Raw genomic sequence first — 27,841 nt, forward strand, 5'->3', positions numbered from 1 at the left:
GTAAACAGAAGACAACAAATTACAAAGAGTCAGTTTTCACACCAGCACATTTGCCACACGAAGTATCAAATCCTTGAAGTCTTTGAGTTCAGTCATTAGGAGACCCACAGGCACTAAAGTTAAAAAAATAAATAAATTGAAATACGTACATATGAAGAAAGGTATTGAAAGTCACTCTGAAAGGCTGACAAGTGGAAGGGCCACATTGTCCTCCAAAGCGACAAATATTTTAACTGTTATGGAGATTACTTTTTAGGTAATAACTTTCTTTACATATGACATACTAATGCAACACATATTAATGATACTTAAGAGATTGCCGAACTGTAATGGCCCATTTCCCTAACTGGGAAGATAACATACATCTTTACTTAAAAATAAAAGTGGAAGTATCCACACCAAGTCATAGAAAAGGAATATGACACTGTACCATGTGTGTATACCAGACTAGATGCTTGCACTTTCAATTAAATTAAATATTACAAAATATCTCTGTCATATGACAATGCAAGTTCAAGCTTAATTTGCAATTTTATTTGGACTTACGATATTACTTAATAAAAGGACATGAAAAGTTATAGTACCTTTGGTGAGTCACTGCCAAGTGCCAAACCACCATTTACTGTACAGTCTAAAGCTATGTCCATACTTTGAATTACAGGAGATGCTGAAATTGGCACATCCAGAATTCTTGGAATGTGTGAAGAATCATTATGGCGAGAGACCTTGAAAATAAAAAAAAGACAAATACAGAGATTATCATACAATGCATTATTAAACTTTATAAAATAATTTTTTGTACACAAAAAGGAATCAATAACAAGGAATTATCAAACCTAAATACACAGAAATTTATTTTCAGTGTTCTTTTTAATGTCACTGAATTTTTATATTAAAGTTGCCTAAACTTAGAACTTCCCACCACCGACAACTGGCCGATAATGATAACCAGAATGCGCAGTTATTAATTATCTCTAATGCAGTTGTCTAGTGTCATCATTAGAAATGATCACAAAACATCAAAACAGCACAAGACACAACAAAAGTTGTGGACTTTATGGTAATATTATGCTATTATTCTGATGCAGTTCTATGTAATACCATAGCGCAATTAAAAAACTGAATAATCATAACTGACATTCACTGAAATATATTGATAATGTGTCACACATTCAAAGCAAAGCTTTACAGTACCGGTGTAAATCTGTATACTGAAGTCTGCATAAAGCAAACAAGAGAGTGAATTTATGGGCATGTCTCCAAGACATAAGAAAAGCTAATGTCTCACATTTGAGCCCAAGCAACACTTACCTTTCTGTTAAATCTTTCAGTCTTTTACTGTCATGAGGCTTCTCAGGTGTGAATATTTATTTTCCCCCATGTTACTACCAGTATTAATTCTACTTTGTTCTGCTTCATCTGCCTCTACTGCAATCCCCCCCCCCCCCCTCGACACACACACACACACACACACACACACACACACACACACACACACAAAAACCACCTTCAACACCAAACACAGGTGAACAAATGTTACAGGTAAAATATACAAGCAGATACACAAGAAGGAAACTGAAGTATCTATACAATGTGCATAGAACATTTAAATATAGCATGTCCTGTAGACAGATACGTTGTTGTATTCCTTTGCGCCAAGGGGCTGGGTACCAACAGATGAAAGGGCAACACACTGGGAGGCACAACCGCTTGAGCTGTCAGACAGCAAAACTCAGTTTTATAATTCTTTAAAGATATAAATTCGCCAAGGAGATGAGTTGCCACCAATTTTGAATAACTTGGTATTGAATAAAGTGATCACAAAATGGAGACAGGTGTAAAGGGACACAAAATACAGAACAACAGCTGAGAAGACTGCCCAACTTTTGCCAACAATATGGCACTGAAGAGTGGAGAATGAAGAAACATGCAAAAAAACTGGAAACTCTTGCTGAAATTGCTGTGAAAGCTGACCTCAATATAGTACATAATAAGAAGGTATTATATGCAGATACTGGCTGAGCTTTATAAGCTGTGAGCTTTGTAAGTGAAAGGATAATTAGAGCAAGAGTGAACTCGGGAAAGAATAATTTTCCTATACTTCACGTGTACACACCTCAGCAAGGGTGCAGTGAGGAAGAAAAAACGAAATTCCTTGAAGAACTTTAAGACCAAGTAAGAGGAAATAACATTATGATAATTGGGAATCTGAATGCTCACACTGGCATGGATAGAAATGGATATGAGGTGGTGATGGGCCCTTTGGAGATGGAAGATGAAATGTTGAGGGTGAAGAAATTCTGAATCTGTGCATAAAGATTCAGCTTTTAGTGAAGAATACATTCTTCAAGAAACAAGATAGCCTTAAGATTACTAGATATAGCTGGGATGGGAAATCTAAGACAGTTATAGACTATATATTAACAGGCAAATTAATTGGAGGAAAAGTAAGGGACACTAAAGTCATACCAAGTGAGCACTTGGATAGTGACCACAGGTTACTAGCAGCTGATCTAAATTATAAGATGAAAATGTTGAATGCTGTACAAAGAATGCCAAAAGTTAAGGAGTGGAAGTTGAAAGAAGAATAAAATAAGTTTCCAAACTCTAGAAGCACAAAAATTACCAAAAACTGAAAGGGGTAACGTAGAGGAAGAGTGGAACCTATTTAAAACATTAATAGTTAACAGAGCTGTGCAGATATGTGGCAAAATAAAGGGTTAAGGAAAACACGAAGAAACCAGTTGGTGGAACGATAGAGTAAAAGACGCAATTAAAAAACGTAATATGGCAAAGAAAAATACAGAGTTTGAAGAAAGAAAGAACCAGGGGCTGGTGCCAAAAGATTAACACAAGGTGACAACACTGGAGCAGGAATACCGACAAAAGAAACTCCAAGCAAAGAGAATTGTGAAAGAAGAAAAGGAGAAGAGTTGGGAAATATCCACCAAGAAACTAGAGCAGGATAGCAAAGGGAACCAAAAACTGTTATATGGGTTATTGAAAAGTAAAAGATCCGATAGAGAAGACACAAGAGCAATTGAAACAGAGAATGGGGATATTATCAGGGACATGGATGGTATAAGAGAAGAGATGAAGAATTATTCTGAAATCTTACTGAATGGGTAAGGTGCACAAGAAAGTGACACCGAAATCATTGAATTAGAGGAGGAGCAGGATCCAATCTCCTGGTCAGAAACAAAATTCCCTGAAACAGATGAAAAGTGGGAAGGCAGCTGGAGTAGATGAGCTGACAATGGATATGATGAAAGCCGCAGGAATACATGGAATAGAATGGTTATAACAGGTGCTAGGGGTGATATGGAAAGAAAAAAAAGTGCTGGATGAATGGAGAAAAGGAATTACAAGATCATTGTTCAAGAAGGTAGTAGAAAGAAATGCACCAACTACCGAGGAATCACACTTATCACTCTGCCTTAAGATAATGGAAAAGTCATAGGAAAAAGATTGCAGAAAACTCTAGAACACCAATTAGAGGAACAACAGCTTGGGCTCAGAAGTACCTGGGAACAATAGATCTCACTTTCTCCCTCCATCAGTTAATGAAGAAGTATTGGAAAAAAGGAAAAGACTTGATAGTAGTATTTGTGGATTTGGAAAAAGCATATGACAGTGTACCAAGGGATAAAATGTGGGAATGCTTGAGAAAACATAATGTTCCTGATTCATTAATTAAAAAAGGGAAGATCAAAATGGTTTAAGACGACGAGAGGTGTTCAGCAAGGCAGTTCGCTCTCCCCTTTACTCTTCATTACACTTATGGGCACAATCATGAAAGAAATCAAGGAAGAAGAAAACGAAGATCTCAATGCTTTTGTTTTTGCTGATGACATTTCCATTCGGGGAGAGACAGAAATGGAGGTTCAGAGGAGACTAGATTACTGGAGCACAAAATTTAAAAAATTCGAGTTAACTGTGAGTAGGAACAAGACAGTGGCAATGAAGATGAGCAGGATACCCATACCTTGTTACATCATACTGGAGGGGGAGAAGATTGAATAAGCTTCAATTATCTCGATAGCATCATTATCACGCAATGGAAGTTCCAAACCAGAAGTCTTAAACAGAATAACAGAAGGATCTAGCTTCTTCCACCAAGTACGAAATCTAATCTGGGACAAGGAAGTCCATCAGAGCAAAACAGACCATGTATAAAACTTCTCTCCTGCCAATCATGATGTATAGTCTAGATGCATGTGTCATAAATAAGAGAGAAGAGTGTCAAATCAAGCATGTGAAATGAAGTTCCGGCTCGCTGGAAGGAAATCCTGATAATGATGATGATGTTGAATGTGATAACTGGCTGAAAGAATGAGGATCAGTGGGGGAGAATACACACAGCTTATGGTATCTGAAGGAAAAGAAAAAGAGGTAAGCTATAGACAAAAAAGTGCATAATAAGCAGGTCCCAAATACTGCTGAAACAATGTCATGTTGCAAAGATAAAACATATGCAAAGAAAAACTTATTGAGGAATGCTGTATTATATGCTGATAAATCAGAAATAATGTGTTGTATGCAATCTTGGGTACGAGGGATTTATCTTGTCGGAGGCAGCATAACAAGTTTTTAAAGCTATCTGGGGTACAAAAATAAATAAATAAAAAGACTGGATATTTAGACCAAGACAGACACTGTAAATGAGAACAGAACTCATTTCAAGCACGATTTGCAAATGAAGACGAGATTTTCAGGCACAACATGAGGATAGATGGCAGCGTGTTGACCAACATACACTGTCCAGTCACATTAATGTGACCATCTGCCAAAAGCCTGAATAACCACAATTCCCTGCGCAGACCACTGCGAGACATGCCGTAGGAGTATCAATGAGCTTCTGCAAAGTGCTGACAGTGATGTGGAACAGGGTGGCTAATTGAACTTGGACGGGAGTAAAAAAAAAAAAAAAAAAAAAAAAAAAAAAAAAAAAAAAAAAAAAAAAAAAAAAAAAAATCAACCCGAGAATTATAGAAAAGGGGAGCAAGATGGCGCCGTAAGAAGTTCCTGGTTCCTTATAATTAATAGCGATTTTTTTTTTTTGTGTGTGTGTGTGTGTGTGTGTGTGTGTGTGTGGGGGGGGGGGGGGGGGGGGGGGGGAGACCATTTCACAATAATGACTTTTCTTTCCTCCTGGATGAGATAGTTTGACCAAAGTTCTCTCAATGTTTGGCTCCCTCTATATTTTTTAACCCTTTTTCTCCCTTTTAAAGCTAGTTAAAACTAAGAACTGCTCACCAGACAGCAAGAAAAAAATAACTAATTCTTTGAGATTAGCAATCTCCCAGAATATTGTACCAAACCTAGACAAAATCATTTCCTTGAAAAAGAAAAATGTTTGAAATGTTAACTGTCTTCTTTAACCATGTTGACTGTAAGGATTAAAGGTCTTTATAATCCTAACTCTATTTTTTAAAAGTTTTCAAAGTTGGTCAATTAAAATTATTGCGTACAAAACAGCAAACTAAGGATCTGATGTCAAAAATCTGAAAAGGGATACAAAAAGCTGTAGCACGGAGTACAACAAAAAATATTTACTTGTAACTACTGACAGTAATAATGCCAATCTCTTACGTAAAATAATTTCTAAAATATAATATTTATGACAACACTAGGTCATTTAAGAAATTGATATATCTTTCAGAAGATGCCTGCTGTACATATGAGTGTGCATGCGCAATACTAATAGAATCAACCTAAGGGTGAGAAAACTATGAAGTTGTTCTTCGATTCTTGTTTTTAATATTATTTTCTAAAGCTTTTGGTAGCAATTCTGCCACACAAACACTAATTGTTACGTAAACAGTAAATGGTTTGGTTGTTTTACCACTCATTGACCTCTTTTACAGAGCTGCGCTTCCTCTGTTATTTTGTTTATATTGGATCTGACCGCAGGACAGTCCAGCGCAGATAGGGTGACCAGATACAATTGTTTAAAAAGGAGGACAAAAAGCTTCAAAAAGGAGGAAAAAGGAAGAAAAAAAGAGGACACATCAAACGGGTAAACTGTAGATGAGGACACCACCCGTCAGCTTTGGACAAGTCACGTGACTACCGGGAATTACCGGTAAAACCAGTAGCTAATTGTTACTGATGGTCAAGTGGTGGTTACCTGAGCAATATAAAAAAAATTAAAAACACTGATTATGGTGACAGTGTGGCGTCAGTTGTTTTGTTATGTCAACAACACAGAATTGTTTACAAAGCAAAAAACATAAGACCATTCACCTCCCTTCATTCGACGCACCGCTACCAACATCTACAATTCAAGCAGCAGCTGACGACATGTAAACTGCACTATAACCTTCCAAATACAAATAAATTGAATCACTATGAAACAATGAAATAAAACCATGACAGTTAATCTGTCGAGTTATTTCTTACCTTTATTGGCCACTGAGACGTACGTTTCAGCTCCACCTATCTTACATTCCACTTCAAATTCATTTCTCCCTTTCTTAAAGCCGGATATTTGCAGGAAAGGACATCAGAAAATGTACACTTTCATTTAGGCATAGCCAAATATTTTAGTTAATTCAGTGGGTTAAAAATTACACTCACAAATCACACGTGCACTACAGGAAGCCAACCCAATAAAAAGTGAAGATACAAAACGAAAATTTTAAATAATCGATATTTGCATTTGCTTATATGTAGATCAACGATAACATCGACGATCCTGGTGCCACCTACTAACACCGCCTTCGTGCGTGTTTATCGCGAAGGCTGTGCCAATAGGTAAAGTATTTAAGAAAAGAGCAATAGAGCGGGACAAATTTAATTGTATTACACTCAACTTTGCGAAAAAGCCGGACACTGTAAAAATCCGCCGGACCCCGAACAAAGAGCTAAAAATGGAGGACATGTCCAGATTAATCCGGAAGTCTGGTCACCCTAAGTGCAGAGCAGTGCTGTGTGGTCTCTGTCACTCTGCAGCTGTCTCTCCTACTCGTATGCCAAAACCAGTGACACACGATCACATACGGGGCACTGAACTACACTGCCCTGCACCTGAAGGGCACAGCCACGCACACCGGGTGCATTACTTGGATGAGCCTGTCTTAAGAGTATGCTCTGCGACAGGATATTGTATGTTGCCAGTATATATCCTCTGCCTATGTCCATTCATCTTGACTGAGAAACTTGTTGGTAGTCATGCCAATGTAAAAGGCCGAACAGTGTTTACATAGTAGCTGATATATGATGTGAAGTTTCACATATGGCTCTCACTTTGATAGTATATGTTTTGCCAGTTACAGGCCTGGTATAGGTGGGTAGAAGGGTGTACAGGCATATCTTATAGTGGGGACAATCACAAGGGTAGGAGCCAAAGGATAAGGAGATTGGTGCAGAAAGAGTACAGGGTCTGACAAGGATACTGCAGAGATTGGGAGGTTGACAAAAAGCTATTCTAGGTATGGTGAGCAAAATGCTGGACAGAACTGACATCATTTTAGAGCATGATTTTAGGAAGTCATAGCCTTCCGAAGTAGCTGGTTAGTACATTCAAGACTAGGATAGTACTGAGTGACAGGTGGTGTACTCCTAAGTTGTTTTATGGAGATATCAGCAGTACCATGATTGGATGTAATGGGCCACGAAATCTGCTTTTGAACTAGGCCGGTGAGGTAATTATGTCCAGCAAAGGCAGAGGTGAGAACGGAGGGTATTCCTGCATCTGATCAAATACATTTGCCTCAGATGCCCAGGCTGTACAGGAAGGAATCATCTGATGTGGAAAGTATGGCTGCTGTCAAAACATAAGTATTGTTGTTTGTTAGTAAGTAACCATCCCTCCCCTCACCCTGGGTTCTGGACGACTTTTTGGACTCTATCCCTTTTCCTAAACCTCACTAGTCATTTTCCTTGACCCCTCTTCCTTTCCCTTCAATTCTACTGCTAGGAGGAGGCACTGGCTCCAAAAGCTTGCAAACTGTACAACCTTTCACGTGTGTGTTCTCCTGCTGTCTCTTGGCGAGAAGATTTTTTATATACCTAATTACATTACACTGCTTGTAAGGGAAGATAGATGGATACTTATGTTGGTCCACTACACCTTCTAGAATGACTAGATAACCCACAGAATGTTACAAAAACATTCCCTGGACCATAATGCTCCCTCCTCCAGCCTGGATTTTTCTAATGATTGTTGGACGGTGTTTTCTTTCAGACACTTCACGTTGTACATGCCAACAGCTTTCAGTCCAATGGACTGAATTCATGTGTAAAGGCCATCTGTTGCCATTCAGTGGACACTCAGTTTCAATATTAGCATGCAAATTCCAGCCTTTGTCACTGAAGAAGAGCAGTTAGCATGGATGCTCCCAAAGCAACATTCTCTGAACTGTCATTGAGGAGATGCTGTTGGCAGCCTCTTGGTTCATCTGGGCAGTCATGCCTCAGTGCTGGTTTTGGATAGCACCAGTTTGTCATGCATGGTATACTTTAATCACAGTGGCACACAAACAGTTCACAAACTTGAGCCATTTCAAAAATGCTTCCACCCTTGGCCCGAAAGCCTCTGATCAAGCACTTTTGGATGTAAGGTAAATTGCTCAATTTCTGCATAATGATACTAACTGCACTGTTTTCCACATCCTGCTGACACGCTTCACATACTCTCCACTACTAGTGCTGCCACCTGTAATCTGTGAGTGGTTATTGCATGCAGACATCGAGTATAGGCAGTGGCCGCACTAATGTGACTGTACTGTGTAATATAAAAAACATGCTTCAGGGAATATTGGGTGAAAGAAGTTGAGGAGGATTGGAAAGCAACTGGAATAAGGGAGAAAAATCCATGTACAGGTGTAAGAGATAGATCCAATTACTCAAAAATGGTGGAAGGTCATAGGTGAATTGACATTAGGATAAAAATCATCCAAGCAAAGAGAAATGGAGAATTTCTTCCAGGTTTGTCCCACAGTCTCCGTAAATTTGAGGAAGAACATAACTCCAGCAGGCAGTATTTTAGATTATTTCATTTGTACTAATAGTTATGGGTGCTGCCCATTCTGAAGTGCATCTATAGTAACAGGTGTGGACACATCATCGTTGTTTCATGAACAAATCATGTACAATCTGTGCACAACACGGCCGTCAACAGTTCTCATCTTGTAATGTTTACTACAAATCACACTACATGTTGTTGTGGTCTTCAGTCCTGAGACTGGTTTGACGAAGCTCTCCATGCTACTCTATCCTGTGCAAGCTGCTTCATCTCCCAGCACTTACTGCAACCTACATCCTTCTGAATCTGCTTAGTGTATTCATCTCATGGTCTCCCTCTACAATTTTACCCTCCATGCTGCCCTCCATTGCTAAATTTGTGATCCCTTGATGCCTCAGAACATGTCCTACCAACCGGTCCCTTCTTCTTGTTAAGTTGTGCAACAAACTCTTCTTCTCCCCAATTCTATTCAATACCTCCTCATTAGTTATGTGATCTACCCATCTAATCTTCAGCACACTACATATATTTGTTCATGCAACTAACAAGTGTGCATGAACGTGTGTATACATACATTAAAAGATGAGGATTGTTGACGACTGTGTTGCGCACAGATATGAATGGCACTTGATTTGTTGATGAAATGTGGACAATGTATCCACATCAGTTACTACAGATGCACTTGAGAATGGGCAGTTCCCAAAACTATTAGTGCAAATAAAAGAATCTAAAATACAGGCTGCTCGAATAATGTCCTCATTAAAATTTATTGAGGCTGTAATGTTTACTACAGATCACACTATATACTTGTTCATGCACATGTCAGTTACATGAACAGATACATAATGTGATTTATACTAAACATTACAAGATGAGGACTGTTGATGACCGTGTTATGCACAAGTATGCATGGCATGTGACTCCCACTTAAAAATATAATAAAAGACTTATTATTTTTTTATGAGAACCCTTGGGCCACTATTCAACAACTTTTCCCAGAAGTGTCTGATATTATAGCAAGTGAATTAGCAAACATCCTGGACAAGGGGTCAGTTTAAGACTATGAAGCAAAGGCCACATTTTGAACTAGTAAATGTAAACTCTGTCCACAGGTCCAGGGGGACCTATTATTACCAACCAACCACTGTATCATTCTCTGCCATTGATTCACTGGATGCGGTATGAATGGGCATGCAGTCAGCACACCACTCTCTTGGCCGTTTTAAGTTTTCGTGACCTGAAGTGCTACTACTCAGTCAACTAGATCCTCAGTTGGCATCTTGAGGCTTAGTGCACCTTTTAGTCCTCTCATCAAGGGAAATCCCTGGCAGTACTGGGAACTGAATGCTGGTCCTCTGCACTGCAGTCGGCCACACAGATCACTCAGCTACAGAGGTAGACGAGGTCACATTTTGCACTGGGACCAATCTAAAATAAGAGAACACAGGGATTTTCTATGCAAACCCTCAACTTCAACAGGACTTGATAAGGAAGATGATAAATCTCATTTGTGAGTCAAAAGGGGACGATCTTGGATGATCAGAATGATAAAGGTATGACTGAATGAAGTTACATATGTTTAGGACAAATTCAAGTAACAGGAAATGCTCCTCGAGTTATTCACGAAGTCAGAGGCCGAAGATTTACCGTAGCATGTATTGTTAACTGTTAACCTTTTCCCAGCATCTTCACTTTTTGAATAGTTCACAGGAACACAACCACGTAGAGTTTTTCAAATTAGAAACATTTCCATAATAAAACTCCTCACAGGCACTAAATACAATGCAAAATACTAGTGTTTCAGGATCTAGCCCGCAGCTGGGGCAGCTGTGTCAGTACGGACAATGTAGAAGAGTAAGCTGGAACAGAAACTACACATGGTCGCCATCAGTACCCACTGCCAACAAGAGATAACTAGTATGAAAATGCTTCACATAGTTATAGTAAGAGAGGAAATATGTTTCCTCAGGAGGAGAGTAGAATACCATGCAGAATTCACTCCAAACTTATTTGTAAGGTCACATGCTAGCTTAATGTCAACAGGATCGTGGTACACAGTCTCATTAAACAGGTAGTAGTGAAGAGCAAAACCTTTGCACTTCTGCTTTCTGTGGGATGGCCAGTTTCAGAACAATGTTCAGTAATTGCAGATTTGTCTGGCTGTTCTAATCATGTGTGTCATATGCAACGCAACAGGTTTGAATGCCCTGATGGTTTCAACTATGTATGTCAAGTCACAACTGCAAGAAATCTGGTAAAAACTTGCCTTACACAGACCTGAATCATCTTTCAAGTATTCCAAAGCTCTGATTTTGGAGTGAGAGTCAAAGCAAATATAGTGAGAAGCACATATTCCTATCTCATACTCAATAGTTCTATTTTTGGTCATGCTGTGAAGATTAAAATGCAAACTTTTTCTACTCGCAAAATAATAAAATTCATGTACAAATTACTGTGAAATACATTTCTACACTTTTCAATTAATACTTTTAAACACTTAAAAAGGACTTGTTTACACGGAAGCCGAAGCATACAAAAATTTCCTGACTGATTTCGCTAAACGCTTAAAAAACAAATAACCACTGCAAAACAATACATTCTAAAACGTTTTACTCCCTCCTCTGAAATAACAGGAGATTAGGATTTAAAATAATACCAAAATGAGTTTGTAATGGACTGAACACAAGCTCAGATCAAGGAAGGATGGTAAAGAAAAATCAGCTGTGTCCTTTGTACAGTAACAATCCCAGCATTTACCTTGAGAAACTTTGAGAAACCTTGGAAAAACCAAGTGCTACTGGTCAGAAAGAAAATCGAATCCAGGTTGGGACAAGGGCAAGTTCCATGTCTTAACCACAGCAATAACTTGCTCTTTTCTTTGAGTGAGGAAATTTATATCATGAAGTTTGGAGCCACAATCTTCTTTGCTTGGTTACCAGCCATTCCATAACCCCTTAATTTTTCTAGTAAGATAATATTAGTAGTTGAATTTAGTTTAAGAATACATATGCTATCACAACACTACAAACAAAAGAAACATTTTAAAACTGACCACTAATGGATTAAGAATTTCAGTAGGGCTTTCCTTTTTAGCTGGAGAGCTAAATGCATCTGGTGTCATCAAATTTAACTGCTGTGGTGGTTGCTGCACTTGTTGTTGCTCTCTTTCCTCTCCCTCCTCCTCTTCCTCTTCTTCCTCCTCCTCCTCTTCCTCATCATCTTCATCATCATCATCATTACGTTTCTCTTCTTCTTGTTTGTGCTTTAACTGTTGTTCTTGTTGTGTATGCTGTTGATTGGCTGGACTGGTTGGCTGCTGAGAGTCGGCAATCTCATCTTTTGCAATATTAATTAGTTGTGAATCTAAATCTGTGCCATTCATGGTTATTACATTCAGTGAGACATCCGAGAAACTGTCCTGAAACACTACCAATATAGAGCCATAAATCTTAACAGTTCACCACACACCACTTCTAAGATACATTAAAACAAATTATAATTAGGAACACAGAACTTCACATACACAATGAGTCTGTCCCCAAGAGAAAATATAAAATAGCAAGAATAATACTTACAATCTGGAACATGGTCCTAGCTTTTATTGAACATATATCAAAATGCCCCTCTAAACAGTCACGATTTTATGAAACATCCTTTATAAAAGATTTTTTTACAATATATCACATGTATACTGAGCAAATATGTGGACAATAGCCTTTCAGTACTTCACCTATTCTCAGAAGAGACTCCTTGTCAATTTGTTTGTGGTCCAAGTAGGAGGTACTTAAGTTTACTAAATGTATCAGTTTTATGTGGGAACATCATGACATTGGGTAAAAACGATCATTTTCCATCTCTCCCTCGTTTGCTACACATATAGTTCTCAGACCACCACCACCACCACCACCACCACCACCACCACCCACCCACCCACCCACCCACCACTTGTTGTCAGTGATCTACTGTAACCATTACTAAGAAACTATGTTTTTGTGTCATATCACTGGCAGGTCTTTCTCTTTACCACAAATTGAATTTACATGATTAATTACATCTCATGGCATAACTGCTCCCATTTAAATTAAAAATGACTGATTACTCTAATATAACTGGATAGATAAAAAAATCTGCTCAACAAGTGGCAGCGTGAGGAAACCAATACCAAAGTTATAGAAATTTGCAAGCTTTTGGAGCAAGTGGCTCCTTCTTCTGGCAGAAGGATTGAAAAGAAGGGAAAAAAGGTGAAGGAAAAGAACTGGTAAGGTTTAGGAAATGGGGAGAGTTACAGAAATGTCACCCAGTATCTCGAGTCAGGGGAGACATGCAAACGGGATGACTAGCATAGATGCCAGAAGGAGCCACTGGTTATGAAAGCTTGCACAGTTCTATAACTTGTATACGTGTTTCCTCCTGTCGCTGCTTGGAGAGTAGATTTTTTATCTATCTAATTATGTAATATTTACAACTATTGTTGATGATTAATTATTCTGATATCTTACCATGAGAATCCTTTGAAACTGTGTTAACGTGGTCATCAACAGCCACACTGGACGGTGCTTGCAACATAATATGACATTCTTGCAATGACTTTGGTTGAACAAGAAACATCTTCACAACCACAGCTGGTATACTGGGCAGCTGGTCATCATCCAAATCCTCTAAAAACAAAAGAAAACTATCTGCATCAGCTTTGAAGTAGTCTACAAGCAAGTTTACCATAATCTCTCTGTCACAAACAATTTTAATGTTCTCTGGATCAGTCCACAACAAATGGCCACTTATCCGTATAAAAACTATTTGGCTTCACTTGCAATGTGAACATTTTGAAGTACCTGTCATGAACAATGTTATTACTTCTGAAATAATTATTTCTTCAGAGAGAAACTATTTATTATAATATATTTGGGAACAACTTACAGAAAATTAAGTATTCTTTAAGGCATGCATACACTGAGTGCCACAGTAACAGACATTGTTATGTAGCAAAAAATGCTATTGTGAGCTGGCTTCTGGACTAAACATAAATAAATGAACTAAATGAATGTGGGGCAGGGGCATGTACACATATGTGCTCGGTTTGATTACAAAAAATAAGAGCGAATGGGGATCCAAGGATCCTGTACCATCACAGTGGGAGCCAAGTGAGGGTCTCAGTTAAAGGATTTGTCGACTGTGACAGTCTTGGCTGCGGATTTCTAGACCTGCATTACCGTTGGGGATTTGTATGTCTCCCCTCACTAAGTCAGGGGTGCACTACACAAAGGAACCGACTACTTGGGTAGCAGAGTACTTGTAAAGTGCACACGAGGGTCTTTTGGCCTAGGCAGTAGTTTGGGGTGCTCTGGTGTACACTTGCCGATCAATGCACAGCAAGGGAAGTCAAATGCCATTCAGAACACAGACCATTTGACAATTTTTATCAGTAAATTGTCAAAATATTCATAAGACAGTTCCCGAATTTACTGCCATCCACAAAAGTTGTAGCACTCATTATTCTTGGAGTCGAGAGCTGGCTGAAACCCATGGAAGTAAACTCTGAGATATTTAGTGAGTCATGGAACATATATTAGGAAGACAGATTAGAGGCCATAGGATGGGGAGTATTCACTGGAGTTTAAAAATAATTAGTCTCCATTGAGGTCAAAGCTGAGTGTGACACTGAAGTTATCTGGTCACGTATGGCAGGTGTAGATGAAACAAAGTTAATTGTTGGATGTTATTACTAGCCACCAGATTCCGTTGTGACAGTTCTAGAGTCATTCAAATGAAGTCTCCGATTAGAAGGCGCGTAAATATCCGGATCATACAATACTAGTTGGAAGTGACTTGAACCTACTGAGTACAGACTGAGATGTCTATAGATTCATTGCGGGGAGCAGAGACACAAACAGTCATGTGAAAAACTTTTGAACACCTTTTCTAAAAACTGTCTTGAGCAGCTAGCAGAGCAGCCCACACGCAATGGAAATATCTTAGATCTGGTAGCTACAAATAGGCCTGACCTTATCGACAATGGCAGAATAAAAACGGGGACTAGCGATCGTGATGTCATACCAACTATGATTAGGGAAGTTAATAAATCAGTCAAAAATGCCAGTAGAGTGTTTCTGTGACATAAGGCAGATAAGTAGTTATTAACATCTTACTTAGACAGTGAACTGGCATTACTTAGTACCAGTAAGAATGATGTATAGGATTTATGGGCAAAGTTTATGTAGATTGTAATTCGTGGTCGGCAGAATTATGTAGATGGAAAATACCCACCATGGTTTAGTAATGAAATTCTGAAGATGCTGAGGAAGCAGAGGCTGTTGCACTATCAGTTCAAAAGGGAACATACAAATGGTGACAAGCGAAGGTTAGTAGAGATTTGTGCATCCCTGAAAAGATATACGGGTGACGCATACAACTACTACCACAGTCACACATTAGCAAATGGTCTGGCAGAGAACCCGAGAAAATTCTGGTCCTATGTGCCTAAGGCTTCCATTCAGTCTCTTGTTGACCAGTCTGGTGTGGCTGTTGAAGACAGCAAAGTGATAGCCTGAGTTTTAAATTTCGAGTTCAAGAAATCATTCAAACAGGAAAATCATACAAACATACCATCATTTGACCATCGGACAGATTACCATATGGACAACATAGTAATAAGCATCCGTGGAATAGAGAAACAACTGAAAGATTTGAAAGCCAGTAAATTACAATATCTGACTGGAATCTCAATTCAGTTTTACAAACAGTACTCCACAGCATTGGCTCCTTACCTAACCTCCATTTATCACGAATCTCTTGCCCGGCACAAATTCCCAATTGACTGGAAAAATGAGCAGGTGACACTAGTATATAAGAAGGGTAAAGGAATAGACCTGCAAAATTACAGACCAATATCCCTAACACTGGTTTGCTGCAAAATCCACGACCATGTTCTCAGTTAGAACACAAGAAATTTTCTTGAGACAGAGAGGTTTATGCCCAGGAATCGGCATGGTTCTAGAAAGCACCGCTCACGCGAAACTCAGCTTGCCTTTTCTCATGATACACTGTGAACTATGGATGAAGGGCAACAGGCAGATTCTATATTTCTAGATTTCCAGAAAGCATTTGGCATTGCGCCCCATCACAGGCTGTTACTGAATCTATGAGTAAGTTCACAGATATGTGAGTGGTTTGAAGGCCTCTTAAGTAATAGAATCCAGTATGTTGGCCTCAGTGGAGAGCGTTCATCAGAAACAACGGTATCGTTGGGAGTGCCAAGGGAAGTGCAATAGGACCGCTGTTCTCTATACACACAAATGACTTGGCAAACACGATGGGCAGCAATCTGCAGTTGTTTGCTGGTGATTCAGTGGTGACTAAGTTCAGTGGCATTAGGAAGAAACAAGACAAAATCTCCAGTTGGTGTGATGAATGGCAGCTAACTCTACATGTGTACAAATCTAAGTTAATGCAAATGAGTAGGAGTAACAAACCTGTAATGTTCGGACACAGTATTACTAGTGTCCTGCTTGTCACAGTCAAGTCGTTCAAATATCTGGGCATTATGTTGCAAAGTGATAGAAAATGGAATGAGCATGAGCATGAGCATGAGCATGAGCATGGGAGAACTGTGGTAAAGACGACAAATGGTCAGCTATGGTTCATTCGAAGAATTTTCAGAAAGTTCTCCTATCACATATAGGGCTCTGGTGCGTCCTATTCTTGATTACTGTTCAAGTGTTTGGGATCTGTACCAGGTCAGATTGAAAGAAGATATTGAAGCAATGAAGAGATGGGCTGCTAGATTTGTTGCTGGTAGGTTCAAACAACACGTGTTACCAAGATGCTTCAGGAACTCAAATGGGAATCCCTGGAGGAAAGACGACATCCTTTCCGAGAAACATTATTGAGAAAATTTAGAAAACTGGCATCTGAAGGTGCCTGCCAAACAATTCTACTGCCGCCAACATACATTGTGCGTAAAGACCCGAAGATATAAGAAATCAGGACTCACAGAGAGGCTTATAGACAGTTGTTTTTTCCCTTGCTCTATTTGTGAATGGAATAGGAAAGGAAATGACTAGTAGTGGTACAAATTACGCTCTGCTAAACAGTGTACCAGGACTTGTGGAGTACCTACATAGTTGTAGATGTATACGATACATCCCACTAGTTCCACAGGAGTAGAAATCTATAGCACATATGTGAGATAACACATGAGATATCAGTGTTTTGCAATTAAAAAACTCAAGTCTCTTTCAAATGAAATCTCTAGGTGCAATTTTGAAAATTGTGTTTAACGATTGTTTAATCCCATATGAACTTATATTGGACAGTCAAATGAAAATGAGATACATGGAGAAAAGGTAATTTAACTGTTCATTATCTTAAAAGTAATTGCCAAAACTGGTGGTACATTTATTCCACTGCAAGATAGAACAGTCAATGCCTTCCTGGAAAAATGTTTGCAGTTGCCTACGGAACCACAACTGTACCCAGGCATGTACTATTTCGTCTTTCTTCAGGGCTCTAAAAATGCAGAAATCGCATGGGGAGAGACCAGGAATGTGTGAACGATGTGTAAGGGCTTCCCTGCGCAGCTTCTGCAGTGTACTCTAAACTATCTTGGCAACATGTGGGCAGGCATTATTCTGCAACAGCAGATGCTGTTCAACATTGCTCGGTGTTTGGAGTACATGGCAGAAGTTTTGCCTGTGCCTCTAACATGTTGGCCTTCAGGCAAACACACAAAGTTGTCATCATATTAATCTGAAAATGGTGACTAGTTTAGATACTCTGCATATGGCTATCAAAGATGGGCTTGGAAATTATCTAGAGGAAACTGAAACATTTAAATAGCACATTTTGTCCCAAGAATACCTTATACTTGCAGTTGGAATTCAGTGAGAATGAACTGAACCTAGGGCATCCAACACACTAGCCAAAAACACAAACAGCTAGACCTAGACCACTATGGTGACCTGTTCTTCATTCTGCGACATTAATATTTTATGCTACAACATTAGAAGACTATACAACATCCACAGGTCTCGCCAAGAAACTGTTAGGTATACTGGAGGACAGGTATTTTGACAGGGGGGAAATTGAAAATCAGTCAGGTGAATTCAAACCAAGAGTCAGCAACATCCACAGCATTTTTAACAGAAAGCAACAAATCATAACTGAGGAAAATAGTGACATCACCCAATAAGATAGTTCTATGGATACTGCCAACAAAGAATTATGAGCAGCAAAGTAGAGATATACTGTGCATCCTACTTTCGCTCTCATTCAAAATGTGCACTTCATTCAGTGGCGTGTGAGACTTTTAGTTAGTGACAGCTTCCCACTTTCACAGGGTAATACATTTTCTGATAATGAGATTTTCACTCTGTAGTGGAGTGTCGGAGTGTGCACTGATATAAAAATTCCTGGCAGATTACAACTGTGTGCCGGACCGAGACTCAAAGTCAGGAAGTTTGCCTTTGGCGGGCAAGTGCTCTACCATCTGAGCTACCCAAGCACAACTCACGCCCCATCCTCCTCACAGCTTTACTTCTGCCAGTACCTCGTCTCCTACCTTCCAAACTTTACAGAAGATCTCCTGCGAACCCTGTAGAACTAGCACTCCTGAAAGAAAGGATATTACGGAGACATGGCTTAGCCACAGCCTGGAGGTAGAGCACTTGCCCGCAAAAGGCAAAGGTCTCGAGTTCGAGTCTCGGTCCGGCACACAGTTTTAATCTGCCAAGAAGTTTCATATCAGCACACACTCCACTGCAGAGTGAAAATCTCATTCTGGAAACATCCCCCAGGCTGTGGCTAGGCCATGTCTCTGCAATACCCTTTCTTTCAGGAGTGCTGGTTCTGCAAGGTTCACAGGAGGGCTTCTGTAAAGTTAGGAAGGTAGGAGATGAGAAACTGGCAGAAATAAAGCTGTGAGGACAGGGTGTGAGTCGTGCTTGGGTAGCTCAGATTGTAGAGCACTTGCCTGCGAAAGGTAAAGGTCCTGAGTTTGAGTCTCGGTCTGGCACACAGTTTTAAACTGCCAGGAAATTTCAATGCCTTTTCTGTTTTTATTTGTTTGATTCAAAACGCTTTTTCTGCTCAGATACACTTCCTCTTCTACGTATTTAAGGTTTTCTTCATGCCTAGCTCTGTTCTCAACCCAAGGCACTAGTAATGATGGAGAAATCTCTCCTTCCACTGCTAGCAGGCATCTTACCTCATTCTTTGTCTCCACTCTTTTCCTCTATGTTATAATTTTTTGATTGTTTTGATTTTTTTACTTTATATTGCTACTATCAAAATACTATCAAGGCTTTTTTTAACTTCTTGCTCAAGGGGAACAAATACTGATCACTGTGTGAAACTTTTTAGTATAACAATATGTTCTCATGTAAACAGGTGTTATACTACATATAACACAAAATCCTACATATCCTATGTTCATTTTAACATTTTCATCCATTAAACTATATTTGTAATTGTCAGCACTCATGTGATATGTGGCAGCCACCCTTGCCTTTGTCGTATGTCATACTGCCTCACTCATCACTCAAATCTAAAGGATGAGTGGCTTGTGTGCTTCAAGAAGACAGGTAACCATTCAGGAGCTGTAACCACATCAGATAGGTATCTGTGGTGAAGTCAGATTAAAATACTATTTCTGAAGAGGAGCAGCAGCCTTTCCAGTAGCTGCAAGAGCAACAGTCTACATCAGTGACTTGTCTGGCCAGGCAACATAAGCCTGCATGGGTCTTGATATATTACAACATTGCTGAAAGCAAAGGAACTCTACAACTGTTACATTTCTGGAGTATATGAAGCTGTACTGTATGGCATGACAGTGGTGGTGGTGGTAGTGGTGGTGGTGGTATCCTTCTAGGTAAAACAATTCCAGAAATAAACTGGTTTCCCCATTCAGATCTGCGGTCAGTGCTGCTGCCATCTGGAAAAATCTGGCATTGTATAGGCTGGAACATGGAATGCTTTATTCTGAAAAGCATAGGGAAGCCAGAGAACTCGAAAAGAAAAAAACGATCTATTGAAGTTAGATGGGGGAATTAGTGAAGCACAGTGGCAGGATGAATAGAATTTCTGGTATGGGGTATAACTATCTGGGAAAACTGGGGCAAAGCCACAGGGTCCCCAAGGATTGGGGGACCTCTGGTGCCCAGGAAAAAAATAAAAATAAAAATAATAAAAATAAATAAAAAATTGAAAAATTAAAATGGAAAAGTGGAAAAATATAAAGCAGAAAATGCATCAAATTATGTCCACAAAAGTCTATAGTTTACTGATAATCAACATCTGTGTTCCAGAACTAATTCTCTGAATGCCAACCATATCAATTTTAGTCCAAACAACTGGTGCCAACAGCTCAGCTCACAGTTGCTGATTTCAGCCAACACATCGCGTCCGCTATGTAGAAGGCAAAGTGAATTCTCTGACCAACAGTGCGCCATTAGCCACTTTTTCAACCAATACTTTTTGTTGTGGGCAACCACAGCCGAAGTAATACATATATGACACACAAATCACTTCCAGCTGTATACGAATCTTTCTCTACAGTAACATAACCGCTTTTGTGATATCAAATCATATCCTTAGGTGTTCATTGTAATAAAATACAGAACATAAAAATGGCATTATGACCCAAAAATAAACATCAATCCTAATATTATAAGCCATATGCTAACCAACATGAAATACTTGCACCTTGCTAAAACATTAAAGCTGTAAGATGGAAAGAAGAGGGACTCAACCTTCACAGAGCAAAATGCTGTTACGTGCAGGACATCACAAATCAGTTTCACCAATTTAAAAAACTGACATGTTAAAACTGTGTTATTAGGCAGTCACAATCATTGGCTTCACCAACTCACAACCAAGTAATCATCTTTCAGCCTAACCTACACTTCAGGTTACACTGTAGAATAGGTGCAATCACAACCAGACTTCAGTGGTGTCCTGTATCACTTGAGCCGCCTCATAACAATGTTCACGTTAACAACACATCCAGTTACTTAATGTATCCCGTATTTTAAATGTTACAGTTGGTTAATTGACATGTCAAGTGTCGTTTAGCTCAGACAGCACAACTTGGTACGGAATGTTTAGTTGATATCTTCGTAACATACTTCCAGCTGGGTGGTCATGACTGTCTTATTGAGGTGTGTCATGACTGTCTTATTGAGGTGTGTCACTTATGCTGGCATCTGTTCAACTTTATTTTGTGTTTGGCATGCACTTGCTTTGAAGTTGTCCTCCTATCCAAACATGAAATTTGTGCTACATCAAGATCCTCATTCAGCGTTACCTGCAATGACAGTTTTAATGTGTGCTGGCATAACACCCACAGTGAAATATTATTCTGCAGCTGTTGGCATCTCATATACCATGACAATGAAGAAACTGTTAAGTCAAAATTACAAAATAATTGCTATGTTAATATGCAGAATCCAACAGATCACTGAAATGTTGGTGACACTTAATCCACAATAGGAACTTCACTCTTTTAGTTCCATAAATATCAGAGTACTGCTGCAACAAAAGCATTTCACGGATATTTTCATCATATTGAGGCAGATCCCTAGTGCTTATAGTACTAATTACTAAAAGAATAATACAATGCAATACGCATGTTGTTGTAGATCATGGTGTATGTACTTCCACTAAGATGTGACCTGTCAGGTTGATATTGGTGGAAAATGAATGAGTGTCCAGTGTTTTTTTACTTTCACATACAGACACTCATCTCTATATCACACTGTATACTGTACTGACACACTACTGTGCTCTAGGTTTGTGAACTCCACTTCACCGAATCTGACATCTGCCAGTATACGGAATGTTATGATGAAATGAAAGGCACAAAGCTTACTGCCAAGCTCTCAAGACCTAGACTTAGAAAGGGTGCTGTTCCATCAGTGTTACCACACTGCCCAAGCTATTTCTCTACTCTATCCACCAGCTCTCGAGAAAGTGCAGAGAAAAGGTGAGCTAGATTAGACGATGAACGTCTGCTAAAATTAATTAATGATAGTGTAGTAACCAAAACAGAGTATGATTCAAGGAAGTTATCTCCTACTTTTGAAGCATTTCTGCAGTGCTTAGAAAGAGAAACCATCCCCAGAGAGTGGACCATTGTTAGGAGAAGTGACTGTGTCTTATTTCTACTGCTTACTGTATTACTCACTCCATCTTTCTCTGTATCCATTGTAGTGACAAGTGAGTTGCAGTTGTCTGCCTATTAAAGTAACACTGAGATAAGAAAGATTGGCCGTAGCAAAATATCAGACAAACTTTTGAATAGCAATGATTTGTTTACAGTATTAGACAAAGTGAAAGAAAATTCATTAAAAAGCCAGTGCCTTCTTATACAGGACATTTTAAATGATATGTGTCATTCTGCAGATGAAGAAAAATAGAAGCAAATTCAATTCTTAAGTTAGCAAGATAAGTTGCTGTGTAACACTGAGGAAAACTATAGGTTTAATCCTCACTTTTCTGTATTTTGTTGTATCCTACATTCTATCTCCCCTCATGCCTACAAATTTTGAAGGTCTTCTGGCAATTCTATTCTTCCTCATCCAAGAACTTTACAGAAAAATGTTCCTCATATAGTAATGGCCCTCATAATGAACAAAATGAGAGTGCTATGCTCCAGTATCTTAAGGAAAGATTTAGATCTCTGCAGGAAAGATACTGTACCATTTATTTAATGATGGATGAAATTCATATTAAACCTTATTTTGATTACAAGGGAGGAAATATTGTGGAGGCAGCATTTGATAGTGACAAGACTGCTACTACAGCATATGTCTTTATGATACAATCATTGCTGCCTTCTTTTAAAGAAGTAGTGCATGTCCCTCCAATGAGAAACCCTGTAGCTCAACAGCTATTTTTGTATGTAAAGAAAATATTGTGTGGCCTTCACATCACTGGTTTCAAAGTTATTTGTGTAGTGAGTGACAACAATGCTATAAATAGGAAAACTGTGGCACCTTTTAGCCCACTTCCAAAACTTAGTATAGTTTACCCACATCCAGCTAATCCAACTTGGCCACTATTTTTTATAATTGATTCTCTGCACATCCTTAAGTGTATATGTAATAACTGGGTTAATCAAAAGGACTCTCAAGTTTTGCTCAAATATCCACTATTTGATGGAAGCACTGATGATTGTCAGGTGTTAATGGCATCTTTTGAACAGTGAGGCAGCTTCATAAGACTGAATTTAATGGTCTACTTAAGCACTCTTACGGCCTTACTTTGACGTCTCTTTATCTATCTTCACTTCAGAAACAAAACGTTAGCCTTGTTTTGCGGTATTCAATGCATATACAGCTGAAGCAGTTTCAACTAAGGGAAACAGAAAAACTTATTACATTACTAGCAAACTGCAGAATTTATTAAAATTATACTTACATGTTGGAAAATTGTAAATGTTAAGACAGTTCACAAAGGTGTTATGATCCCTTCCCGTGCCCTCTGTCTAAGTAATAATGATGAAAAATTAGTTTTCCTGGAAAAGTTTCTTGTGCGGCTCGATATGTGGAAGGACTTAAGCCTAAAAAATAATACCCCTTCAAAGGAAATCCACAGTTCTGACACACACAACCTATGGTTCGATTCAGATGGCAAAGAGCTCGTTTTAATTTATTTTTTGCCTGGAAAAATTCAAACTAGTTCTGTGGATGCAAGGTTTAGGAGTTATCGATCAATGGCTGGCTCTCAGTATCTTGTTTCTGTGAGACAGATTTTTGAGGTGGAAGCTGGCTCATGTTGAATTCAAGTACTTTTCGTAAACTGCCTGTTGCTAAAGGGTTCACCTTTAATCGCCATGACACAAAAGAGACTATACAAAGAGGCTCAGTTTATGGTTGACATTATGTATTTGTAGGAAGATTTCAGGTCGGCAGAAACATACCTTCCAATATTAACATACGTAGCAGGATATTGTGCTTGCAGTGTACTGCAGAAACAGCAGTGTGAGGTGCGCAGAATTGTGGCCAACATCTTAATTTAATTAAAAATTTGGACAGTGGTGATCTGTTTTTCCCTCAGCCTGATATTGTGAATGTTGTTATTTAAAATTACATTACTGTACAGAAATTAATATCTGTCCCTAATAAAAAGAAAGTTTTGTCATCCAACAGTACAAGGGTGCTTATCGAAATGTAACCATAAATTCTGTTCAAGAGAAAAGTTTCTTCTCAACATACTTTTTTTGCAGTAATGGTCATTCAGCAGACAAAATACTGAAGTTGTTAGTCAAAGCATTCACCTATGCATTATTAAACAATTACATTAACAAAAAGAATGACACCTTTACAACTTCTTTTAAGAAACACTAGTTTAGCACATTTTAATTTATGTACAGTTTACATGCTTTGACATTTATCTGATGTTACAGGAAATTTCTATTAAGTGTCACACATTCAGTTAAACTGTATTTGGTCCAGTGAAAGTAGAGGAAGGTTCTATGATCCATATTGGTGTAGTACCTAAGTGCACACTAATTGTCATTTGGTCCGTGTAGCCTGCAGTTTTTGGGTATTTTGCTTCCAACAGTTTCAAATGTCAAATAGTCATAACTGTTTCCACGCAGGATATTCAGCTGAAGTCAATACTTTGTCCAGCTAGTTTAAACCCCATCATTGTCAAATGTTATCACATTGTGTACACATCCAATTGTGTGCTTGATATTGGCCTAAGGTTGAAACTGGGCCCATTTTTCCTAGTAAAGTCTATGTCTTCCAGCTACTCTGTGCAGAAATATTTACATCTTCCTTTCAATTTGTTGAGCTTGTGCTGCCCAACAAGAAGAAATCTTGTTTACGCAATTCTGTATTAAACCTCATGTAGTTTATTATAGCTATGTATGTAATTAGAAGCTATTATTTTGGCATGCAGACATATAAAACTTACAGTAGCATATTACAATATACTTAGGGAAAACCAAAAATGGATTGCTCCCATTTTCATAAATCAAAATGACACCAGGATGTTTCCTAATGTAGTTACTTCTCACAACAGCTGTCCATGTAAATTTTTATACAGGCTGTCAGTATTGTTGCATATGTGTAACAATTAGTTATTGCTTTGCCTATATTATTTTATTGAGACACAGTTACATTCTAGTAGTTGCTTATTCCATTCACAGTTTGGAATAGCTTAACATCAGACACAGTAGTTGGTCTCAATTCCCAAATTTGCTTCTCATCCAGACTGTGACCCTTAATTTGTTTATAAATTTTTTTTTTTTTACTCATAAAACCCCTCGGCAGTGTGAGACTGTGTGCCAGACTCCGAGGGCACATGGATTTAATCTGCTAGAAAATTTCATAACAACACACACTTTGGCACTGAGTGAAAGGTTTGTTCTTGAACTGTCATATTAGTGTAAACTGTCATTAGTGTTAAGTTCGTCCCTCTTCTAGTTTTAAGAGACACTCTTATTAGAATGCAAAGTGGAAGTAGTTACTGCCAGTAAGTGTAGAATAATGTGTTACAGAAAATCACTTTGGATCAGTCCCTTCACAGCATTAAAATACAGATTAGGTGTTCCATACACTCAGTTTAATTGAAACAGTTTATTCCAAGATTTATGCAGCAGGAATAAAGTGAATGAGTGCTACAGGTAAAGTTCTTCCCACCTCTTTTCATGGAGAGTATTCTTGCATACATTAAGGAGTGTTTTGTTGTTGCATTTTATCTGAATGTCTAGGATGTTATATCATACACCATCCAGTTTCCAGAACGAAATTTTCACTCTGCAGTAGAATAGAGACGAGATACTGGTGGAAGTAAAATTATGAGTAGGGGTCGTGAGTCGTGCTTGGGTAGCTCAGTTGGTAGAGCACTTGCCCGCAAAAGGCAAAGGTCCCGAGTTCGAGTCTCGGTCCGGGACACAGTTTTAATCTGCTAGGAAGTTTTAAACAATTCAGTTTAATTTGGAATCAATGTAAAATCATTACAGTTTTGATTTATGTTGTACATCTTTAGTTAATCCCAGAATTAGTGCCTTTGACATATTTCGTTTACACATAAGTTCATTACAAGGAAACTGGCCTGCTTATAGCTTATGGCAGCATTTTCAACAAATGTTGCATAGCTGTGCAGGAACTATATAAAAGAGTTGTTTCAGTTGCAGATCAGGTATTTTCAAATGTAATGTGAGGTTGCTATGATGTGTTGTCATACTCAGTATTACCATTATGTATTTATTTATGTGTCAAGTTCCGTAGGACCAAATTGAGGAGCAAATCTCCAAGGTCATGGAACGTGTCAGTACATGAAATTACAACATAAATGTAATAACACACAAAAAATGTTCATGAACCTTAAAAATGTCAGTCCACAAGTTTAAGCAAACACTATCAGCAATACAATAAAAATTAGCTTATTTTTTCAAGGAACTCCTTGACAGAATAGAAGGAGTGACCCATGAGGAAACTCTTCAGTTTCGATTTGAAAGCACGTGGATTACTGCTATGATTTTTGAATTCGAGTGGCAGCTTATTGAAAATGGATGCCTTTTTGCACAAGAGTTAAGGAAGTCCAATCCAAATGCAGGTTTGATTTTTGCTGAATATTAACCGACTGAAAGTTGCTTATTCTAGGGAATAATCAAATATTGGTAACAAGAAATTACAATAAGGAATATATACCATATGACAATAGTGAATGAAAATAAGCAAAGTAGACTAATTTTCGTGTTGAATGCTCATTCACTTCTGATACTGTTCAAATAGTAAAAATGGCAGTATTAAGTCTTTGAACAAGATCGTGAACGTGGGCTTTCCACGACAGCTTACTATCTATCTGAACACCGAGAAATTTGAACTTTTCAGTTTCACTAATCATATGCCCATTCTGTGAAATTAAAACTTCAGGTTTGTTGAATTGTGTGTTAGAAACTGTAAAAACAGTCTTACTGTGATTTAGTGTTAGTTTATTTTCTACAAGCCATGAACTGAGGCCACATACTGCACTATTTGAAACCGAGCCAATGTTGCACACAACATCCTTTACTACCAAGCTAGTGTCATCAGCAAACAGAAATATTTTAGAGTTACTCGTAAAACTAGATGGCATATCATTTATATAAATAAGGAACAGGAGTGGCCCCAACACTGATCCCAGAGGCACCCCCCACTTGACAGTATCCCACTCAGACCCGACATCACAGCCGTTATAAACATTGTGAGTAATGACCTTTTGCTGCCTGTTGCTAAAGTAAGAGGTGAACCAATTGTGAGCTACTCCCCGTATTCCGTAATGGTCCAACTTCTGGAGCAATATTTTGTGATCAACACAATCAAATGCCTTAGTTAAATCAAAAAATACACCAAGCGTTCGAAACCTTTTGTTTAATACATCCAGCACCTCACAGAGAAAAGAGAATATAGCATTTTCAATTGTTAAACGACTTCTAAAGCCGAACTGTACATTTGATAGCAAATCGTGTGATACAAAATGATCAATTTTCCTTACATACATACCTTTTCAATAACTTTTGCAAACACTGATGGCATGGAAATAGGTCTAAACTTATCTACATTATCCTTCTCTCCCTTTTTATAAAGCGGCCTTACTACTGAGTGCTCTAATCGTTCAGGAAACTGGCCATTCCTAAAGGAAAAATTACAAATATGGCTAAATACAGGGTTAACATGTGCAGCACAGTACTTTAATATTCTGCTAGACACTCCATCATAACCACGAGAATCCTTAGTCTTCAGTGATTTCATTATTGACTCAATCTCCCTCTTGTCTGTATCACAGAGGAGTATTTCAGATATCGATCTCGGAAAGGCATTTGCCAAGAAAGTTATATGATTTCCTGTAGAAAGTAACTTTTTATTTATTTCACCAGCAACGCTC

The 27,841-nt window shown here is 38.5% G+C and overlaps 1 protein-coding gene and 1 non-coding gene across 4 annotated transcripts in view; one reads left to right on the plus strand and one right to left on the minus strand.

The window, feature by feature from the left end:
- Nucleotides 1-27,841, minus strand: part of LOC124595620 (enhancer of mRNA-decapping protein 4) — a 155,943-nt gene that overhangs the window by 25,808 nt on the left and 102,294 nt on the right. For all 3 annotated transcript variants that reach the window (XM_047134440.1, XM_047134441.1, XM_047134442.1), the window contains exons 9-11: nucleotides 13,468-13,626; nucleotides 12,021-12,394; nucleotides 585-725 (exon numbers count right to left, since the gene is read on the minus strand). In XM_047134440.1, the coding sequence (XP_046990396.1) occupies nucleotides 585-725; nucleotides 12,021-12,394; nucleotides 13,468-13,626 (674 nt within the window). The remainder of the gene's footprint in view (nucleotides 1-584; nucleotides 726-12,020; nucleotides 12,395-13,467; nucleotides 13,627-27,841) is intronic.
- Trnal-caa lies at nucleotides 25,792-25,866 on the plus strand. The gene has a single exon. It is a non-coding gene; the product is annotated as a tRNA-Leu (tRNA).

Source organism: Schistocerca americana, chromosome 2 (genome assembly GCF_021461395.2).
Source record: "Schistocerca americana isolate TAMUIC-IGC-003095 chromosome 2, iqSchAmer2.1, whole genome shotgun sequence".
Classification (NCBI taxonomy): Eukaryota; Metazoa; Arthropoda; class Insecta; order Orthoptera; family Acrididae; genus Schistocerca; species Schistocerca americana.